We start from the raw sequence: 22662 nt of genomic DNA, 5'->3' as shown, positions 1-22662 counted from the left end.
CTGTCCACTACACCTCCAATCTTGGTATCTTCAGCAAATTTGCTGATCCAATTTACCACATTATCATCCAGATCATTGATATAGATGACAAACAACAATGGACCCAATACCAATCCCAAGGGCACTCCACTAGTCACAGGCCTCCACTCAGAGAAGTAATCCTGCACAACCACTCTCTGGCTTCTTCCATTGAGCCAGTGTCTAATCCAATTTACAACCTCCCCATGTATACCTAGCGACTGAACCTTCCTAACTAACCTCCCATGAGGGATCTTGTCAAAGGCCTTGCTGAAATCCAGGTAGACAACTTCCATTGCCTTCCCTTCATCCACTTTCCTGGTGACCTCCTTGAACAACTCTAATAGATTGGTTAAACATAACCTACCACGCACAGAGCCATTTTGACTCTCCCTAATAAGTCCCTGTCTATCCAAATATTTGTAGATCCTATCCCTTGTCTCAGCTTCCAATAACTTGCCCACCACCGACGTCAAACTTACCCGCCTATAATGTCCCGGATTTCTTTTGGAACCTTTTTTAGCTGTGCAGATACATGGATTTGGGCCAGTGTCTGTGGGAGTTTGTGCTTTCTCCCTGTGGTTGCGTGGGTTTCCTCTGGGTGCTCCGGTTTCCTCCCACACCCCAAAGATGTGCTCTTAGGCTGATTGGTGTACCAAATTGACCCTATACTATTCTCCCCTGAATCTGGCTACAGTAGGGGTACCATTCGCATACACACGGGGCAAGGTAGGTGTAGGAAAATGCTTTAAAATGGCGGCGCGGGCTCGTTGGGCCGAAGGGCCTGTTTCCCGTGCCGGGTTCTTCTTTGTTCTTTGTTTCTTTGGAACAACATGAGCCACGCTCCAATCATCCGGCATCTCCCCCGTGCATACTGAAATTTTAAGTAGGTCTGCCAGGCCCTCTGCAAGTTCACTACTCGCCTCCCTCAAGGTCTGTGGGAAAACCCTCATTGCTCATCTGCAGACTAGAAGAAAGCTCCCAGACTTTCCAATTTGGTGGTCAAGGCTTCTCGTCCCAGGATGGACAAGAACAATAAATAAAGAATAATACAACATAGAACAGGCCCTTCAGCCCACCAAGTCTGTGCTGACACAGATATCTAACTTATATCGTCTTTTCTTACATCGACCATATCCCTCTATTCCCTGCCAGTCCATGGATCTATCCAGATACATCTTGAACGTTGCTTGAGCGTCTACTTCCGCCACATCCTCCTATAGCGCGTTCGAGACCTTCACCGTCCTCCGTGTAGGAAAATAAACTTGCCACAACATCTCTTTTAAACGTTCCCCCCTTTCATTTTAAACCTACTCCTCCGAGTAGTTGAACCTTCGAGCTTGGGAATAAAAAGACAGTGACTCATAAAAGAAACTCGATCCAACGTGTCATGGTTTGTGAATATTTATTATGTTCTCCCACCCATCCTCCGATGCTCCATTGAAAATAATTCAAGTTTGTTCAACCTTTCTTAATACATCCTGGAAACCACGCAACATTCTGGCAAATTTCTTGTGCACTCTATCAAATGCATCAGCATTCTTCCGGTCCTGTGGCGACCAGAATTGCGCACAATACTCCTAATGCGGCCGAACCAAAGTCTTGTACAGCTGCAACATGATTTTCCAATTTCTACACTGAACAGCTCGACAAATGAAGACCAGCATGTCACACACCTTCTCTTAAAAAAAAAGAGAATTTGGATGGTGCATATGGATATGGATTTCTTGCTGTCTAGACCATACGTGGGGCTTAAGTTGCGAGTTATAATTCAGCGCGCTTCTTCATGCAACAATTAAAACGTGTAGGAAGTTTCAATCCTATGAATTGTGACATGGATTTGAGAAAAAATAATGGGAAGCAGAATTCATGAGGAATTGCTATTGCATCCAGAAATCAAACTGCATCTGGGGTGCATTGAAGTTCACAGGGTGAAATTATGAATGATGGCCATGAATAAATTTAACATTCTGATAATACGCTCTTAATCGACCTACAAGTCATGAAGTTCGAATGAAGGAGTGCCGATCTCAGGAATGAGAACAGGGAAAATGCATCTACACTTCATATAGATGTTCAAAATCATAAATGACGGAGCGTGATCTCTTTTCCCTGTAACTAGGCTTCAAAAACAGCTTAGTGAGTGTGTTCCTCTTAGTGCGTGTGTGATGTTACCTCCTGCTAAAAGAAGGATGCTGTCATACTTTAAGATACATGAGAATTCTGTTAATTTGTCATGTGTGAGGCCATACCCGAGATTACTGTATGCAGTTGAGGTCTCCTTTCCTGAGGAGGGATGCTCTTGCTCTCTCGGGTGTGCAGCGAAGGTTTACCAGGCTGATTCCAGGGATGGCGGGGCTGATGTGTGAGGAATGATTATGTTCTTATGTTCTTATGAATGATTGACTGGGTTACGGTTGTCTTCGCTGGAGTTCAGGCGAATGAGAGGGATCTTACAGAGACTTACAAAATTCTAACACAACTAGAAAGGGAGGGTATTCCCAAAGTTTGAGGAACTAGGGGTCACAGGTTGAGGATGCCAGGTAGACGAATTAGAAAGTAGGTGATGAGACATTTCTTCACCAAAGAGTGGTAAGGCAGTGGAATTCATTATCAGAGGAAGCAGTTGATGCCAAAAGATTGAATGCATTCAAGAAGCGGCTGGATAAAGGACTTGTGTCGAATGGGATCAAAGGTTATGGGGGGAAAGAAAACAGGATTAGGCTATTGAGTTGGATGATAAGTCATGATCGTAATGAATGGTGGAGCAGGCTCAAAGGGCCAAATGGCTGCCTTCTACTCTTATCGTCTTTTTTTTTATGTTTCCGAGAACATAAAATTACATTTGACCAGCAGGGTGCATTCTGGTAGTTTTCATGCTGGTTGCTGTAAGGTGCGGAATCTCCTGCGCTCTCCTCGAGTATATTTATAAAACAGTTACATTGTTCAATTAAATACACCCTTCTTAGAGGGGTGACCAACCCTGCCTGTGTGTTTGGTGAGCTTGTGCGGCAAAGTATAAAGTGCAACATGGATTAGATAGACAACAAAGCTACACCCAATCTCGGTGAAACATTGACGATGTGAGTGCTGGACAATTCTATTCAAATATCACGCTCAGAATGGATTGTAGTCCTTTAATCATCAACAGGCGTACCATCCTCAACATTTCCTCATCAGTCATAGATATTACAGAGTTCACTCTGAAATGCAGTTAGTGCAAGCAAGTGCAGTCATCTTGGAAGAATTCACGTCCACAACGTGTTGCATCTCACCTCCTGCTCAAATTTATTTTTGAAACCTAGCAACCTAACGAGCTCCCTGTCCTTGATGATCTATCTGAGAAATCCGCCAATGGGTTCTCTACTGTCACCTATGTCAAGTCTACCTTCGATGGGCAACACATGTCAAATTTTTTGCGATTTCTATAACTCCATCTGTGGTAAGATTACCCTCACCGACAGCGCCCTTAAAACGGACCCGGCCCATTCATTCACTGTGTAAGCTTGGGACAGAAATAGCGTTTCACTAATGTTGACACCTGAGTGATGTTTTCCAAAATGTGGAATGTTTATGTGATGTTAGGAGACATTTTGCCTGCTCCTTAAATGAATGCTGCGTAACTGCCTTTCACTGCCAGTGTGATGCCAGTCATCTGAAACATAGTCATTATATGTCAGCTGGCAATTTAATGTCTTGATTCCCCTGGCTCCAGTTTTGCAATTAGGCTGGCAGCTAAACTATAATATAATCCAATTAAGTCCCCCAGCTGAGCCAGCAGGTGCTCCTTACATCCATCTTCCTCATAGGATTCTATTCGATTCCCTCAGTTTCTCCATATTTCGAATAATCCATTCTGTTGAAGTCTTCCCTTTCCTCAAATACTAAATCATGTTCCATCCCCCTCCTCACCCACTCCCACTGTTATTGAGAAGTGCATTAACAGTGCCTGGCCATTGCCCCTCACATCTTTTCCTTTCTCCCAGATTTAAGGTGGCGTCTCCCTTGTCTCAACTTGCACCTTAACAACTTTCGCTTTCAAAGGGTCATCCTCTGCCTCTCCCCTCCAACTCTATTACGGTGCGCCACTGAATTCCTCTCACTCAATGTGCATTCACAGGAAAGTATCCAAGTGGCTTTCTCTACCATCCCCACCCTCCTGCTCACGTTCCCACAAAACGTTGCCATGGAATTGCATGAAATGTTGATCTCCTTGATGTCTTCTCGCCTCAATGTGAAGCATCAATGAATTTGTATTTTTGTTTTAAACTTAATGCATCTCAATTTGGCCTTCTCGACAACACGGTGACCAGGCAAAGACTGTGTGACTGTTCACGATGGAACAGCATCCACTCAGTTCATGAAGTGAAATTGGATTTTGCCATTTTAATTCAGCAATATGTTTTCAGTTCTCACATTTCTGTACGAATGTTGCAGAGGAGGCCGGCGCAATGATGAAAACAATAGCATATCTTGAGATTCAACATTGTGTTCAGCAACTGTAATAAAGTCATAGAGGTTTACAGCATGGAAACAGGCCCTTCGGCCCAATTTGTCCATACCACCCTTTATTTCTAAAAACCCATAAGCTAATCCAAATTGCCGCATTTGTCTCATATCCCTCTCTACCCATCGTACCCATGTAACTGTTTAAATGATAAGATTGTACCCGCCTCAACTACTACCTCTGTCAGCTTCGTCCAGATACTCACCCCCCTCTATGTGAAGAAAAATGCCCCTCTGGACACTTCTGAATCTCTCCCCTCTCAGCATAAACTTATGCCCTCTAGTTTTAGGCCTTTGGGAAAATATGTTCACTATCTAGCTGATCTGTGCCCCTCATTATTTTGTAGATCTCTATAAAATCACCCCCCAACCTTCTAACGCTCTAGAGAAAAAGTCCCAGTCTATCCAGCCTCTCCTTATAACTCAATACATCAAGTCCCCATGGTATCCTAGTAAACCTTTTCGTTTCCTACCCTTATGTGTTGTTCCAGTTCTCATTTGAAATGGTTACCACCCCATATGCTTCCTGTCCCTACAATGTTATGTGTCATCTTTAACGCTGAATGACAAACAACATACGCCTGAATGTTCACAAGATTCAAAGGGGTGGAAAGAAAGACTGAAACCTCACTCCTTAGATTCTCCGTGAAATTACATTTCAGTGCATTGAATGACAGGGAGGTTATGAGGTGTGGGGGGCGGTGGTGTCGGGGGGGTGGGTGGGTGGGGGTGAGGGGAAGGGTGCTTAAAGAAGACTCATCCTTGAAATGGGAAGCTTCGAGCAACTACATTACAGCAGCAAAATTGTAAGTTTAAAAGAACAAAACTTGTTTACTTCCCAATCTCACTGTTAACACAATAAATACCCATTGTCTTTGCACACGGCGCATTATCAATGTGTGTACCACTTGTATTCATATATTCCTAAAATTGTCAATTATAAGTGATTCCTTGAGGACAAGTTCTATATTTGGGTATATGATGTGTGCAATTCAGATTTATCCATTTAGATATGTGTCCATGGAACTGCACGCACAGTACCTCCAATACTGCATTTAAAGCGTCATTGACTTGCCAGAACCTTCTTTCTGTTGCTGTTTCTGTGTATTTACCAATACAAACTTTTTCTTTGCTGTTCAAAAATTGGTCCCAATTTCAAAATTATCCTTCATCTTCCTTCTGCTACACCCTTCTTCTTCCAGCAATCCCAGACCCAACTCATTTCCAACTGTGTTCAGCTCTGGAGAACCGTACAATATCTATAGTGCACATGGAGGTCACTCCGTTTGTCAACACCGACTGTTGGAAAGGACACTGCGCCCAGGCTGTCCTGCTGCCCCACCACCGGAACTCAGCTCTTGAACCCTGGGTAATTTACCTAGCCTACACATCTTGGGACGCTAAAGAGCAATTTAGCATGGCGAAATAGCCTCACCTGCACATCTTTGGGCTGTAATAGACAATTTACTGTAGCCAATCCACCGATTGAACACATTTCCAGACAGGGAGGGGAAAAGTATTACGACCAATTCAGCTAACCTGTCCACCCTCGGAGGTTAAGGGGTCATTTAGTATGACCAATCCACATTACCCACAGCTTTAGACACTAAGGGGCAATTTAGCAAGGTCGATCCATCTACCCTCCACAATTTGGAACGGTGTGAGAAAACCACATAATCCGGAGGTAACCCACGCAGACACGGGGAATGTGAAAACTTCACACAGACAATTATTGCACCCAGATCCCTCATGTTGTAACCGGTACATGTTCTGATAATGGAGGTTACTGATTCACCGATCAGAAAGGCTTGGGTGGAAAAAGAGAGAAGGGTGGGAGGTGAGCTGTTGGAAGAATTCCACATTATTTATAAAATTATCGAGAAGCAATTTCTACTTGTTCGCAGACCAAGCTTTGTGGAACATGGCCATTCGCAATTCTACTGCAATAAAAACAAGAGGCATATTTAGGGCAGTTGTAGAAGATGGAACTTAATCTGTACGTGGAATACTTGAAGCCAAAAACTCAGCTGCTGTTTAGGAGGGTTGGATATCGGAATCATCAAAGCTGATGTTGCCTTTGCTAGATGGAATAAATGGTGCAAATCGGGAGTGGAGTTCTCATCGTGGATTTCACCTGGCGGCGTTAATGCCATTTTTCTCAGCTGTTTAGCGGTAGAAAGCGTCCATCGGAGGTTTCCAGGAAAATTATTGTGACTTTCAGACAAAACAAAAGCGAACAAGGCATCGAAAAGGAATCGAGTTACGGTAATTGAAAATGTAAGTGCCTTCTATAATTATTTACTGCCGGAACTGAATGCCCAATTATGTATGTCGTTGACGTTATGAATGATTGTAAATATTTGACGTTGGTTGACATGAAGTGCGTCAAATCTTGAAGGTTTGCCTGTACAAGGGACAGAGTGTTGTAGCAAAGAAATACACTGACCTCGGCATGTGATTAACGTAATTAAACCCACACAGCCAGCAAGAAAACATTCTGTTGATTTAATTTTCGAAGAGGTTTGAAAAAAATGCAGCGACCGGTGGATATTGTGGCCGTGATTGTTTTGAACATGCTCTTAAAGCGAATGATGTTTCTCTTGATAATTGCTCTCTTGTGGTTTCCTGTTTATTGGAGGGAAGGTGCTTGCATAACTTTCTGCAAAAAGACATGTAGGCCAATTTCATGTTAGAAACACAGAGAAAACAAATGGCAACCCAGATTAGACTGAAGTCAACAGAGTGTGCTATGGTTTGCATTAACCATTTTTTTGCCCAGCGGTGTTTATCTACATTCCCTAATCATTTCCTGGACGTCATTATCCTGTTCGGATGCTCAATATAATTTACTGAAGAATCATTTCGTCACGAGTGGGCTGGGCTACAGTCTTCACAGTAAGTAGATACAATGCAATACAACGGCGGTAAGGATCCCATGTCAATCAGGGTGACATGGAAATAGTTACATCTCTAAGATATCTTCCAATTCACAAATTACTGTCACGGACAGCTGTCTATGCATCCTCAAATAAAACCTTTTGTGCCATTTGTTTTCAGTAATATGTGTGGAGGGCGAATTGTGACGTACAGAGGCGTATAAGATAATGAAGGGGATGGATAGGGTAGAGGTAGAGAGAGTCTTCCCGCTTAGAAAGGACAGCAGGACTAGAGGGCACAGCCTCAAAATAAGGCGGGGGCGCAGTTTAGAACGGAGTTGAGGAGGACCTTCTTCACTCAAAGGGTGGTGAATCTCTGGAATTCTCTGTCTGTTGAAGTGGTCGAGGCTACCTCGCCAAATATATTTAAGACGCGGGTAAATAGGTTTTTAGTAGGCAAGGGAATTAAGGGTTATGGGGAGAAAGCGGGAAAGTGGAACTGAGCCACTTCAGATCAGCCATTATCTTATTGAATGGCGGGGCAGACTCGAAGGGCAAGATGGCCTACTCCTGCTCCTATTTCTTATGTTGTGTTCTTACGTGACGAAATGTCCCTGAACATCTGGAATGAAGCAAATGGCAGAACTGCAACGTTGCTATAATTAGGAGGTGGAAATAATAAAATATGTATTTTTTGAAAATCAGGTGACGGTCTACTCTTAAGTAGGATTGATCCTGTGAGCTGAGTGAATTTAGTATTGTTTTTCAAACAGATGTTACAGAAACTTCATATTGACATTGGAAATTCGTTAAACAACTATGATTCATTATGTCATAACAATAAGAATGCGTCTGAGTCCGAACAGTTAAGCTGGAATGATGTGAGTCTAAAATAACACACAGAAAGAATATTGTATGCTTCGTTTGTTATCTCAATGTGATTCCAATGCATTTCTAAACATGCCGGTGAGTAATCTGAGCACAGCAGAACCACATTGTATCTGATTTTCTTCCTTTTTTAAAACCAACAATGATCTGCAGAATAAGGTAATTAGTTGTACAGTTTCGCTCAATTAAGAATTTGCTACACTTCAGAGCTGGTGATATGTACAATGGAGTTTTGTATTCAGCTTGAGCTCCAGCTCAAATAAGCACATGGCACCTGGCGCCTATATGTCAAACAACTTCATTGAGTGTCCAAGCTTATCTGTCTGCCTGTCTGTCCGTCTGCCTGCCTATCTATCTATAGATCTACTCATCTATCAATTCGTCTCAACAAGTATTAGCTCTGGGCAAAAAGCATTGTCTGTTTGATTGGGAATGAAAGCATCGGATGGAACTTGATCCAGAAACCGGTTTGTGATGTATTTTGGAAATGAAAGAACGGGGGAAGATGCGCAACAAGAAGGATGAAACTGCGCCTTCTAGAAGAGCAGAGGATCATCGATATGTGTGACCGTTAGTTCTGGGTGTTCGTAGGACAGTTAAGTCAATTGAAGAAGTAAAAAACAGATGGTTTGTTTTACTTTTGAGGCGAGTTGTAGAACAAAATTTAAAGAGGTCATGCGAGAAGTGCGTAAACAAAATGTCTTGCTGCTTTTAGTTCTCACCACGCCATTGGAGCGCGGAGGTTAGACTATGGATTAGATGGAACACAGGGTTAGAGAGGCTTTTGATTGACTGTGGAGTAATGGCTTATGGACACCAGGCAGAAAAATGAATTTACATGAGGTAAATCATGACGTTACTGACTATCACAGAGGCTCCAGGCGTTCGATTTGTCTCCTGGCATTGTTTTATATGCTATTATGTTAAAATTGCCCCGGGCGCAGAAGAAATTCTCAAGGTTATGAAGTCATATATCATAAAGAGTCATAGTTTGGTTGCTGCCAGGACAGAGGGAAATGGCAATGAGGAAAATCGGAAATGAAGAGACGGACGGCTTATTGAATTGACATGTACACAGTTACGACGCCAAAATGAAATAAGTATGGACATCATGTTTATTTTGCCAGTGGTATCAAATACAGTGAGCGCAAACTTCAATTAATTGCTAGACAGATGAGCAAAGTGGCCGGAAGACATACATTTAGAGAGAGATAGGGACTCAGGACTCTATTGCCCGAATATATAGCTGAGGCAGGAAATTTCACGACATTTAAAACATACTTGGATGTTTTCTCAAAAAAAAATGGAGTCGGGACTCCTGACCGACGAATCTGCAATGATTATGGCCTTGGTAAGACCATACCGAGAATAAAGTATGCAGCTTTGGTCTCCTTTTCTGAGAAAGGAGGTCTTGCCCTCGAGGGAGTGCTATCAGAATTTACCAGGCTGACTCCGGCGATGGCGGGACTAATGTTTGATGAGAGATTGACTGGGTTAGGGTTGTTTTCGCTGGAGTTCAAACGACTGAGGGGGGTCGGGGTGGGGGGGGGGGGCGGTGGCGGGGGGTGGCGGTCGCATAGAGACTTATAACATTCTAACAGGACAAGAGAGGGTTAATACAGGGAGGGTGTCCAGAACCAGTGGTCACAGACTGAGGACTCGGGGTAGGCCATTTAGGATAGTGATGAGGACACATTTCTTCACCCAAAGTGCGATAGGCCTGCTGAACTCAGTACCACAGGAAGTAGCCGATGCCAAAAAGGTTCAACGCATTCAAGAGACCGCTAGATGTCGCACTTGGGGCGAATGCGATCAAATAATATGGGGAAAAAGCAGGATTAGGCTATTGAGTTGAAAATCAGTCATGATCGTTATGAATGGCGATCCTAACGAAGGGCCAAATGGCCTCCTTCTGCTCCTATGTTTTTTTGAATCCGAGTAACGCTTTGTCAATAAGCACATAAGTAACTTTGAATCAAATGTCTTTGTTCTGTCAGTTAAAATTGCTATTATTCGATGTTATCTATTTAAATAAACCACACACAGTTCATGAATAAGGTGCATTTTCCCAGAGCATTACCCTGGGTTTACTTAGACTTATTCGTGGGACATGGGCGTCGCTGTCTGGCCAGCATTTATTGCGCATCACCAATTGTCCATGAGAAGGCGCTGGTGAGCTGCCTTCTTGAATCGCTGCAGTCCATGATCTGTAGGTTGACCTTTAGGGAGGAAATTCCAGGGCTTTGATGCAGCGACTGCAAAAGAACAGTGATGTTTTTTCCAAGGATAACGAGTGGCAAGGAGATGAACTTGCAGGTGGCGATGTTCCCATTTATCAGCTATCCTTGTCCTTCTAGATGGAACTGATCGTGGGTTTGGAAGGAGCTGTCGAAGAACCTTTGCTGAATTGTTAATATTGAAAGTCCAGTGACAATTCCACGAGAACATTACTTCCCAACGCGGCCACCGAGCTCAACTGGGACCTTTACCTCTGTCTAATCATATTAAGGTGCTGGATAATAACCTTCCCTTCATTATAGTGTCAGAGATGGAGGAGGTCAATGTCCTTCATATCTGGATAAAATACACATTCCTATTCACGTGGACAACATTCTGATCACGGCTGGAAACATTTTCATCGCAGAAACGTAATGACCACCTCAAATATAACACTGCTACCTATCACTGTTTGACATTCACGTAGTTTTCCATCCTTGAATGCCTAGTTACTCAGTCCCTGGGGGCTTCCACTGACAGCAACATATATGTGGCATAAACGCACTGGCCAAAAAAGATACAGTAAAAGGGAACAAAGGCTGGAAATATTATGTCCAGTAAATCAACTCCTGAATCCTTAAAGACAATCTGCATACAATTTGCAAGTTTCCAAAGCAGGAGTGTGTTGGAAGAATCACCATTTAACTGGATGAGCACTGCTCCAACAACAAATCAAAAACTACACTTCCAAAGACAAACTAAGCCGCTCAGTTTAGCTCGGTCTCTCTCTGGTTTTGAACCTTAACCCAATTATCTGCCCAATCCCCACCTCAGTGGTAGGCACAGCGGCTGGGATGTTTGCCAGTTATATGATGCCCTGCAAATTGTCAGCTGATGGAATAATGCCAGAGCCACAACATTACCAGTTATAAGGCCATAGCCAGCAGGTCTTGCATCACTTCATTTCAACCTATCATATCTGTGAAGTGCACTGACGTCCGATTAATTACGCTGATTCAGTGATCTGGAACTCCCCCTTGCTGATGGTTTAGCTGTACCTACATCGCAAAAGTTTCGATGGGGTAACTGCCATCACTTTCTTTCGAGCAATTATCAATTGAAAATTTGCATTGCTGACATCTCAGCAATACTAACATACTTTGACAGAAAGTAGTGCAAACGAGAATGTTAATTGCAACAAGAATGTCGAATCCACAGCAGGTGCTCAATAGCTATTATATCGTAAAATCCACTTTAACAGTCATTCGTTAATGACAATTTCACCTTTCGAAATAGAAAACATGGACTATCTAGTGGAAAACTTGCACCTCCAGGTCTTCAAGCGCGTCTTTGCCTTCCAAACTAATCTTCCATGTCGATTTCAATGAGTCTAGAATCGAGGAAATATTAAAGGAAATATGACTGAACAATGTTTACTACTGACTAACGAAAGATAATTTAGATATGAAAATGGTAATATACTTCAATCTGACATATCGTAATCCACCCGGAGCTTGTTCTTCGCATCATCGTGCTGAATCTTCAGTGAAGGACAAGTGAGCGTAAAGAGTCTGTGAAAGAAAGAGAAACCAGTTACCAACAATGCAACGCTCAAAGGGATAATTGGCCATTGGGCCCTTGGCCCTAAATACCCAATTAATAGGATCAGAGCTGGCCCATATACTACTATGGTTTGGTGTTAACAAATTGTCCCTAAATTAGTCGTCCCTCAATCTGGTTATAATTCCTTTATTGTGGAGTCCAGTAGGTGTAGACAAAGGTCACGGGTAGAAGAGGGCACTCACAATGTTAAAATGGCGGCGTGGGCTTGTTGGGCCGAAGGGCCTGTTTCCTGTGCTGCGCTGTTCTTTTGTTCTTTCTTTCGTTACCCAATTGAAATTAAACGTTCAAATCTCTGCTGGGACTTCTACTCCTATTTGAACAGTTTATATTGTTTCTGCAATGCTGCGTCCAATTGTAATGTTTTATCCCTTGGAATGGACAACTGCATCAGTGCAAACAACATTATTTTCCCCCCTTTCACCGAAACAGATTTGAAATGACAAAGATTATGGTACTACCGTCGGTAGCATATTGACTCCCCACATGTAGCGATGACTTTTCCCATGGCTGAAAACAGGAAATTAGAGATGCACAAGATAAAGGAACATGTGTAATTAGGGGCAACGTTACCCTCCATATATATTGAACGAAACAAATTCTTGGTATCACAGTTTCACTGCAGTGCAGAAAGCTGCCATTTCTGTTGATTGGGTCTGCCCGACTCTGTGATAGGTATCGTTCCTGGGCCCTCTCCCTACGCTACCCATCTAACCCCACATATTCATCATGCCAATCTCCCAAACCAATACATATTTAGATACTAAGGAGCAATTTCGCATTGGCAATCTGAATCTCATTAACCTGCACATGATTGGACTATGAGAGTAAACCGGAGCACCTGAAGGAAACGCACACAGACACGAGGCGAATGTGCAAATTTCCAACAGTCACCCAAATTGTACGCAGGTGCCTGGATCTGGCAGGCAACGTTGCTAACGGCTTTGCCAACGTAATATCCGTCGGGAATTAGTCATAATACCCTCGAGGAGGAGGACTTCCTGGAGTGCATGGAGATTTGTTTTTTGTCGGCCAATACACTGAGCAATTAACTAGAGAACAGAACACTGTAAACTCGGTATTATGTAATAAGAAACAAATAATTGGAAATCTCCTTGTTTGAGACCAGCAGGACATGAACGAGTGTAATATGCTAGAAGTATCCATCAAGATGTTTGTGGGGCCAGGGTCCACAATCTTCATGAAATAAACTGTGGTGGGATGAGGCTTGGGCTGGATACGTTGGATTGGGAAACGTTCCCTTAAGGTGGAAAAACAATGATAAGTATTCGAAGGGTGGAAGAGATAAATTGCAATGGTGGTTTGTTCCTGTCTGAAGCAAAAGTAAAACGGGAAAAGTGGCCAAGCCACACCTTACAAGTGAAATTAGCGATAATATTAGATACACTAATTGAGCATAGATATTGGCCAGACCAAAAAAAGCCCTGAGAATTTGAAATAGTTTAGACTTCAGCAAATGATGGCTAAAGGATCGAGAAAAAAAAACAAAACATTTTGATTTGATTTCATTTAATTTATTACTGTCGCAAGAATAAATACACCGTGAAAAGTGTTATTCCTTGCACTCTATACAGACAAAGCATACCATTCATAGAGAAGGGAACCAGTGAGTGTAGAATATAGTGTTTGCACTCATACCTAGGGTGTAGCGAAAGATCAACTTAATGTAAGATACGTCAATTCAAAAGTGTGATGGTAGCAGGGAAGAAGCTTTCCTTGAGTCGTTTGGTATATGGCCTCAGGTCGACCCTCCGTCGTTCCAGTGAGAACAAGCCAAATTTATCCAACTTTCTTCCTAGCTAATACTTTCTAGACCAAGTAACGGCCAGGTTCACCCCTTCTCCACTGACTCCAACGCATCCACATCATTTTCGTAGAGTGGTGACGAGAATTGTGCACAACATTTCAAATGAAGTCGAACTAATATTTTGTACAACTGCAGCATGATCGGCCATTTTTTTTTACACTCAATGCCCCGACCAATGAATGCAAGAATGTTGTTTTCCTTCTTGACTACATTATGCAACTGCGATGCCACTTTGAGTCGTCCGTGGACAAGTACAGCCAAAGTTCTCTGCATCTCAATCCACCTAAGGGTGCTAACATTTACTGCGTTATTTCCACTTGCATTGGACGTTCCAAAATGTATTACCTCACAAATTTTATCTGCCATTTCTCTGCTCAAGTCTCAAACCTGTCAATATATTGTTGTGTCATCCGACAATCCTCTTCAGTATCCACAACACCATCAATATTTGTGTCATTTGTGAAGCTACTAATCACACCAGCTGCATCTATCTCCCTATCATTTATTCTATGAGCAACAAAAGTCCAAGAAAGGATTCCTATGGAACACAGTTAGCCACAGCCCTCCATTCAGAAATTCACCCCTTTACTGCTATCTTCTATGTCCAAGGCAGTTCTGGATCCATTTTGCCCCGGGTGACTTCACATTTCGCCCCAGTCTAACATGCTAAACCTTGTCAAAGCCTTCACTGAAGTCCATGTATAAAGCATCCAAAGATTATGCCTCATCTGTCATCTTTCGCACTTCCTTGAAAAACTGGATCAAGTTAATCGCCCCACGTCCCCTACATAAAAGCATGCTGTTTATCACTAATGAGTCCATTTGTTTCCAAATGTGAACAAATCTTGTCCCTAAGAATCATTTCCAATACTTTCCCCACTGCTGACCTAAGGCTCACCGGCCTGTAAGTTCCTGCATTTTCCCTACTCCCCTATTGAAACAGTAGAACAACATTGGCTATTCCGCATTCCTCTGGAACTTCACCTGGAGGCAATGAAGATACAAGGATTTCTGTCAAGGCCGAGCAGTTTGCTCCCTTTCCCCCCTCAGCATTATGCCGTATATCCAATCAGGCCCTAGGGGCTTATCTATTTTAGTGCATTTGAAGACGCGCAATACGTCATCCGTTTTATGTCAAAATGAACCGGAATATCTACACAAGCTGTGCTAGGATCATCAGCCACCAATTCCTTCTATTTGGTGAATCCTGAGGGAAAATATTCATTTTGCATCTCACACATTTTTCTCGGCCTCCATGCAAACATTCCCTGCACTATCCTTCACCGGATAAATTATTTCCTTGGCTAACCTCTTCCTCGTTACTTATGTATAAAAGGCCTTAGGAATTTCCTTAATCTTGTTTGCCAATCCCTTTTCATCAACAGCATACTCCTTCCTGTATCTTATGTGTTTGTCTTCAGTAGGCGCGGGGATATGGGTGAAATCTTTGCTACCTTTTCTCACAATCCAATTCCATTTGAACCCCATACTGTTTAATTTGAACGACATTCTGGCATTATCTCTATTTTCTGAGATTAATTGTCCATATCTATATTGTACAGCTACTTTCATCTGCAGCAACATGCTAAATAACACATTGAAACGTTTAATAGATTTTGTAACCAGCACGATGAATATTAACCCTGGCTTTTATAGCGAGGGGGATAGAATATAAAAGTAGGGAGGTCTTGCTGCAACTGTACAGGGCACTGGTGAGGCCGCAGCTGGAGTACTCTGTGCAGTTTTGATCGCCGCACTTGTGCAAGGATATTTTTGCCTTGGAGGGAGTGTAGAGGAGGTTCACTAGGCTGATACCGGAGATGAGGGAGTTGGACCATGAAGAGAGACTAAGTAGACTGGGTCTGTACTCATTGGAGTTTAGAAGGATGAGAGGGGATCTTATAGAGACGTAGAAGATAATGAAGGGGAAGGATAGGGTAGAGGTAGAGATTCTTCCCGCTTAGAAAGGACAGCAGGACTAGAGGGCACAGCCTCAAGATAAGGGGGGGGGGGGTGCAGTTTAGAACGGAGTTGAGGAGGAACTTCTTCACTTCAAGGGTGGTGAAACTCTGGAATTCTCTGCTCTACCTCGCCAAACATTTAAGTCACGGGTAGATAGATTTCTGATAGACAAGGGAATTAAGGGGAGAAAGCGGGAAAGTGGAACTGATCCACTTCAGATCAGCCATGATCTTATTGAATGGCGGGGCAGGCTCGAAGGGCTAGATGGCCGACTCCTGCTCCTATTTCTTATGTTCTTATTTTCTTAAGCGTTGTTCCCAAATGTTAGAGCAATTAAACAACGTAAAATCGAAAGACTATTTACCTGTTCATTTTGTTCACAATACCTCGAATCTGTGAATACGCCGCGTGATGTCTTGATGCCTAAAGCATATAAAAAAGACTAAAACATTACAACTTGTGCAGGGAGCAAGTTAATTATTTTGTAGAGGAACAAGACAGATCAACAAATATATAGGGATGCTGCGCCGCACAGAATGACAGAGTAGACAGACACTTCCTACCTGAGAGCCGATTCTTGCAGTTCCAACCCGCCAGGACAGCAAATATCACGAGAAGGACAATTATTACCAAGGAACCGTAATAAAGCAGCGAATTGCAGGATGGTTCTAGCGGATCTGATGAGGAGCGGGAAAAATAACTTTGAAGAATGATTTTACTCAGGCCACCGCGCACATGCCCAAATTTCAAAGACACCCACGACCAGTCAACTCAGAATTGAATGTCTCAAAGCCACTTTTTCCAAATTCACCACTGTAACAGTTAGGGTGACGGGGAGGCTTACGAGCGGTACTTAAAAAGCATCAATGTAATCAGAGAACAATATTATTGGCCAAGTATCCAATTGCATAGAAGGAGGCAATAAATTGCTGGTCGATTCTTTGCTAGATCCTAGCTTTACCCCATTGCTTGGATGTCTCTGTGTAAACTTGTATGTCTGAATAATCTACTTTTCGCTTTCGCTAAAAAAAATGTGAATACTCTCTCATTTATCCGCCTTATATTGTATTTGCCATGCAGTTGCCCAGTCACTGAACTTGTCTAAATCACACAGATGCATCTCTACACCGTCCTTAAAACTCACCCTCCCACTAAGCTTTGAATCATGATTAAAGTTAGAAATATTAAATTTAGTTCCCTCTCTAAATGAATAATTGATCGCATGATGCCTGCGTCCACACGCAGAAAAGTGAGCAACCTTTAGCATTAAATACACTATTGCTCACAACGGACCTCACAACAGCAATACATAAAGTGAATATGCAAAAACTTACCTCTCTGACATGGGAAGACTTCGCTGATGAGGTTTTCAACTGAGGTCGTGTGAACGGAACAAGTCCAAATAGCCCCCTGGCTGCAGCTTCCTCGGGGGACAATGAGCTGACTTCTAACACTGTACATCCCGGTGGAGCCTATTGCTCCAGAATCCGTCCATCCCTCCGTCTCCCCTGTGGAAACATTCCAGTGGACAGGGAGAGTAACCGAGGTTACGCCGCTCACCAAACACATCAATGGGATAGTTTCTATGGACAGAATCTCAGCCGGCGGTGGAGCCAAGAGGAATATTGTCGGGGGACCTGGTTAGGGAAGATCAAATTACTTCTCAGCCTCAATTCCTACTTTTTAAATTATTTAATTCACTTTTTTTTAATTTTTTTTACCAGTGATGAGTAACGTTGATCCGTTTCCAAATATAAAGGGCACCCCGTTAGACTTCCTTGCTGCACAGTAATAAACCCCCGAATCCTCCATCTGAGCACCCTGAATCATCAGTGTATGAACGGTCGACTCGTTGTTAACAGCTCCTGAAAACCGCCCGTCTCTAGGGAAGTGTTTTTTGACCACATGGACCAACTGCACATGTCGATGGTGCCGCTGTTTATACCAGTAAACCGCTGCACTTGCCAACCAGCCTGTGTGGCAATGCAGCTCAAAGCGACTTCCCACCGAGACGGCTTGGATCGCTGGAGTTTGCGTGAACACCGCCTGGGAGAAAATAACTGAGAGAGAACAGGGCACATCAGCAGACATTCCCCTTTTTTTGTGAGCAAAACCCAAATCTGATTTAAACTGAAGTGGAGAAAATAAAGGAATGGTTACCTGGCACACATACTAGTTACCTGGGAGGGGAGATCAATCAGGCACTGTGTTTTAGCACAGTCACTTAAAGTTAAAATATGCAGTAACAGAAAAGCTGCAGTAAGCTCGTCAGAACTTGAGGCATTTCAAAGATAAGGGCAGACCCAGGATAAAGACACTGATAATAGGATCAGCCCTAGGTGGGAAAATAAATACAAAAAATGAAGCAAAAATTTAACAGGACTCTTAACTCGGCCTCGCAGGTGGAGGATGTGGTCAAGAAGGCGTATGGTGTACTGGCCTTCATTAATCGAGGGATTGAGTTTAGGAGTCGGGAGGTAATGCTGCAACTTTATCAGACCCTTGTCAGACCCCACTTGGAGTACTGTGCGCAGTTCTGGTCGCCTCACTATAGGAAGGACGTAGAAGCTATTGAAAGGGTGCAGAGGGGATTTACAAGGATGTTGCCTGGACTGGGAGGCATGCCTTATGAAGATAGGTTGAGGGAGCTGGGACTCTTCTCCCTGGAGAGACGAAGGTTGAGAGGCGACCTGATAGAGGCTTATAAAATGTTGAGAGGAATAGATAGGGTGGATTCTCAGAGGCTATTTCCCCGGGCTGAAATGGTCGCTACGAGAGGACACAGATTTAAGGTGCGGGGAGGAAAGTACAGAAGTGATGTTAGGGGTAGGTTTTTCACTCAGAGGGTGGTGAGTGAATGGAATCGCCTGCCGTCAGTGGTGGTGGAGGCGAACTCGCTGGGGTCTTTTAAAAGACTTCTGGATGAGTATATGGGATTTAGTGGGATTGGGGGTCATAGATAGGTCTATGGAGTGGTAGGTGTTGATGTGATCGGTGCAACTTGTGGGCCGAAGGGCCTATTTGTGCCGTAGTGTTCTATGTTCTATGTTAAAAATCAATCACTGAATGTATGGATCGAAAGCAGTCATTGATAGAGGAAATGTATCCATTCCATGAACAATACTATATTAACTGCTCATGTCTGTACATGTCTGATTGTAACGACGTGTTAACTTCCGATCTCCATGATCAGTCTGCTCAAATATAAGAACATAAGAACATTAGAAATAGGAGCAGGAGTAGGCCATCTAGCCCTTCGAGCCTGCCCCGCCATTCGATAAGATCATGGCTGATCTGTCGTGGCTCAGTTCCACATTCCCGCTTTCTCCCCATAACCCTTAATCCCCTCTCTTATCAAAAACCCATCAACCCGCGTCTTAAAAATATTTAGCGAGGCAGCCTCCACCACTTCAACGGGCAGAGAATTCCAGAGATACACCACCCTTTGAGTGAAGAAGTTCCTCCTCAACTCCGTTCTAAACCGCCCCCACTTTATCTTGAGGCTGTGCCCCCTAGTCCTACTATCCTTTCTGAGCGGGAAGAGTCTCTCCACCTCTATCCTATCCATCCCATTCATCATCTTATATTTCTCAAAGAGATCTCCCCTCATTCTTCTAAACTCTAACGAGTACAAGCCTAGTTTATTCAGCCTCTCCTCATAGCTCAACCCCCTCAACTCCGGTATCAGCCTAGTAAACCTCCTCTGCACTCCCCCCAAGGCCAAAATATCCTTGCGTAAGTACGGCGCCCAAAACTGCACACAGTACTCCAGCTGCGGCCTCACTAATGCCCTAAACAGCTGCAGCAAGACCTCCCTACTTTTATATACAATAGTCTTCGCTATGAAGGCCATGATGTGTTAAATGACTAATGCCCGGACTATCTGAACAGTATAAAAATGATCAACTGCTATTGTACATTTGAGAAGGTAGTTGCCGAGTGGAGTACTAGTGCTTTCTCCCGAAGCTTCGTCCCCCCAAGAAATCCGTATTCTGGACACCTCCAGTCTGACTCCAGTGATAAATTTCCCACAATAATACAAATGGAGAATTCCGCCTATCGCCTGGAGGTTCATGATCGTCAATCCAAAAATTGATTCTAACTTCCTATTGGATACAGGATTGAGTTAATATTTCGGTTAATATGTGACAAGGGAGCTGGAGAGGCAGAAGAGGAGAGATATATGGGGGCACCATAAGCATAGACATGAGTCAAGGGTGGGGGAGGAAAAACATATTGTTAAGATGGCGGCGCGGGCTCGTTGGGCCGAAGGGCCTGTTTCTCGTGCTGTGTTGTTCTTTGTTCTTTATATATAAAGAGAGTAAGAATCTTGGAGAAAAGAGACCACACACAAAAAAAGAAAAAAAAGTGAAATAAATCAAAAGAGAGATAAAAGAGCAGAGCAGAGAGAGAGAGAGAGCAACAGAGAGGAGGACCCAAGAGACTTAAAAGAAAAGAGAGAATGAAAATATAAGGAAAGGAGAGAGGTGGAAGGAAAGTTACCTTCACAGCGAAATACTTCTGCAAGTGCAGTCCCTCCTGTATTCCAAAAAAATGCAGCGAAGAATTTTTCACCAGCAAAATCCCACAAAAGTAATGTGAGAACATCAGAAACTGAAGTTCTTTTTGATGGGAGGATTGAACTCAGGATAAGAAAACAACTGCATGACCTGTGTATAATCGTGGTGAGGAGATATGAACGTTTGTTTATTGTATTTGACGTTTTCATTATTCATTTCTTAAACATAACACTATTGCGACAGATTATAGCAATGTGATCTGCCACATGCCTAACTTTCCCGGTGATCTGAGCCGGTTTGTCTCCCATGCTCTAAGTTGTAGAGTCATAGAGGTTTACAGCATGAAAACTGGCACTTCGGCCCAAATTGTCCATGCCACCCTTTCTTTCAGGCACCTGAACTAATCCCAGTTGCCCTAATTTGGCCAATATTCCTCCATACCCATCTCACCCATGTAACTGTCCAATTGTTTTTTAAAAGACAAAATTGTACCCACCTCTTACTACTGCCTCTGGCAGCTTGTTGCAGACACTCACCAACCTCTTTGTGAATAGATGACCCCTCTGGACACGTTTGTATCTCTCCCCTCTCAGCCTAAAAGAAAACCCTCTCGTCTTAGACTCCCTTTCCTTTGGGAAGATATGTTGACTGCCAATTTGATCTGTGCCCCTCATTATTTTATAGACCTCTGTAAGATCACACCTCAGCCTTCTACGCTCCAGAGAAAACAAAGTCCCACCCTATCCACCCTCTCCTAAGAAACTCAAACCATCAAGTCCTGGTAACATCCTAGAAATCTTTTTCTGCACTCCTTCTGGTTTAATAGCATCCTTTCTATAATAGGGTGACTAGAACTGCACACAGTATTCCAAGTGTGGCCTTACCAATGTCTTGTCCAACTTCAACAAGACGTGCCAACTCCTGTATTCTGACCGATGAAACCAAGCATGCCGAATGCCTTCTTCACCACTCTGTCCATCTGTGACTCCACTTTCAAGGAGCTATGAACATGTACCCCTAGATTTCCTTGATCTGTAACCCTCCCCAATGCCATACCATTAACTGAGTAAATCCTGCCCTGGTTCAATCTACTAAAATGCGACACCTCGCATTTATCTAAATTAAACTCCATCTGCCATTCATCAGCCCACTGGCCCAATTGATCGAGATCCTGTTGCAATCGGAGCTAGCTTTCTTCACTCTCCACTATGCCAGCAATCATTGTGTCATCTGCAAACTTACTAACCATGCCTCCTATATTCTATCCCAATCATTAATATAATAGACAAACAACATGAAAACAGCACTGATCCCTGGGGCACACTGCTGGTCACAGGCCTTCAGTTTGAAAAATAACCTTCTACAACCAGCCTTTGGCTTCTGGCAAGAAAACTATTTAACATCCATTTGTTAGTTTACCCTGGAAATTTGTGAAATTTAACTTTATACAATAACCTACCGTGCGGTACCTTGTCAAAAGCCTTTCTAAAGACCATGTAGACAATATCAACTGCACTGCCCTCATCGACCTTTTCATTGTCCCTTCAACAAGCTCATCCAAATTTGTGAGACTTTATTTTCCACTCACAAAGCCATGCTGTCTGTGTCTAATTAGACCTTGCCTCTTTAAATGCTTGTGGACCCCGTCTGTCAAAATACCTTCCATCAACTTACGCACCACAGATGTGAGGCTCACTGGCCTGTAGTCCCCAAACTTTTCCCTGCAACCCTTTTTAATCAAAGGCACAGCATTTGCCACTCTCCAATCTTCAGGAACTTCACCCGTGACTATCGATGATTCAAATGCATTTGAAAGAAAAACCTAATCTCACCTGGAAGGAGATGGAAGAGGGCACCCAGAGTCAGGAAGCCCATAATCGGGCCCTTAGCGTGAGCTTCAAACCTGACTCTTGTCTTTATGGATCTAAATCCAGAGACGGAATGATGTGAAGTTTTGAAATACCCAAATGCAGAAACTCGATACTGCACTGAGAAGAACGTAGCTGAGTGGAAACTTCAGCACAATACAAAGAGCCTCGGTGAGCTTCCTGTTTCCATGTGGACCGCCCACGCACATATCCGTCTGCAAACAGTAACAGGGTCGCAACTGATTCTCTGCATGCCTGAAATGTTTGCTGCTACCTCATCTGAAAAATAAGTTGCATAACACTCAGTTTAACAACCTTTATCACTTGTGTTCTCAGTGTAGGCAGATCATTCAAAGTCC

The 22662-nt window shown here is 43.2% G+C and overlaps 1 protein-coding gene across 1 annotated transcript; it reads right to left on the bottom strand.

Annotated features, from left to right (window-relative positions):
• Positions 1-11988: 11988 nt before the first annotated feature.
• LOC145337323 (uncharacterized) lies at positions 11989-22310 on the bottom strand. Its single transcript, XM_080182124.1, has 5 exons — positions 22268-22310; positions 17637-17975; positions 17250-17552; positions 16302-16338; positions 11989-12076 (listed from the first exon to the last, which is right to left on the bottom strand). The coding sequence occupies exons 1-5, from the start codon at positions 22308-22310 to the stop codon at positions 11989-11991; spliced, it is 810 nt and encodes a 269-aa protein (XP_080038250.1).
• Between the last annotated feature and the right edge of the window lie 352 nt (positions 22311-22662).

This window comes from Carcharhinus amblyrhynchos, unplaced genomic scaffold, assembly GCF_965287045.1.
Source record: "Carcharhinus amblyrhynchos unplaced genomic scaffold, sCarAmb.v2.hapA scaffold_46, whole genome shotgun sequence".
Taxonomy (NCBI): domain Eukaryota; kingdom Metazoa; phylum Chordata; class Chondrichthyes; order Carcharhiniformes; family Carcharhinidae; genus Carcharhinus; species Carcharhinus amblyrhynchos.
Note: the sequence above shows the minus strand (reverse complement) of the source record. Positions and strands in the feature narration are given on the sequence as shown.

Excerpts from the sequence above, each read along its gene's own strand:
- LOC145337323 (XM_080182124.1), bottom strand. The coding sequence starts at position 22,310 with ATGGGCTTCCTGACTCTGGGTGCCCTCTTCCATCTCCTTCCAG. Across the intron at positions 17,553-17,636 it reads ATCAACGTTACTCATCACTG|GTCCCCCGACAATATTCCTC; the intron begins GTAAAAAAAATT and ends TTCCCTAACCAG. Across the intron at positions 12,077-16,301 it reads GGCGTATTCACAGATTCGAG|ACTCTTTACGCTCACTTGTC; the intron begins GTATTGTGAACA and ends TTTCTTTCACAG.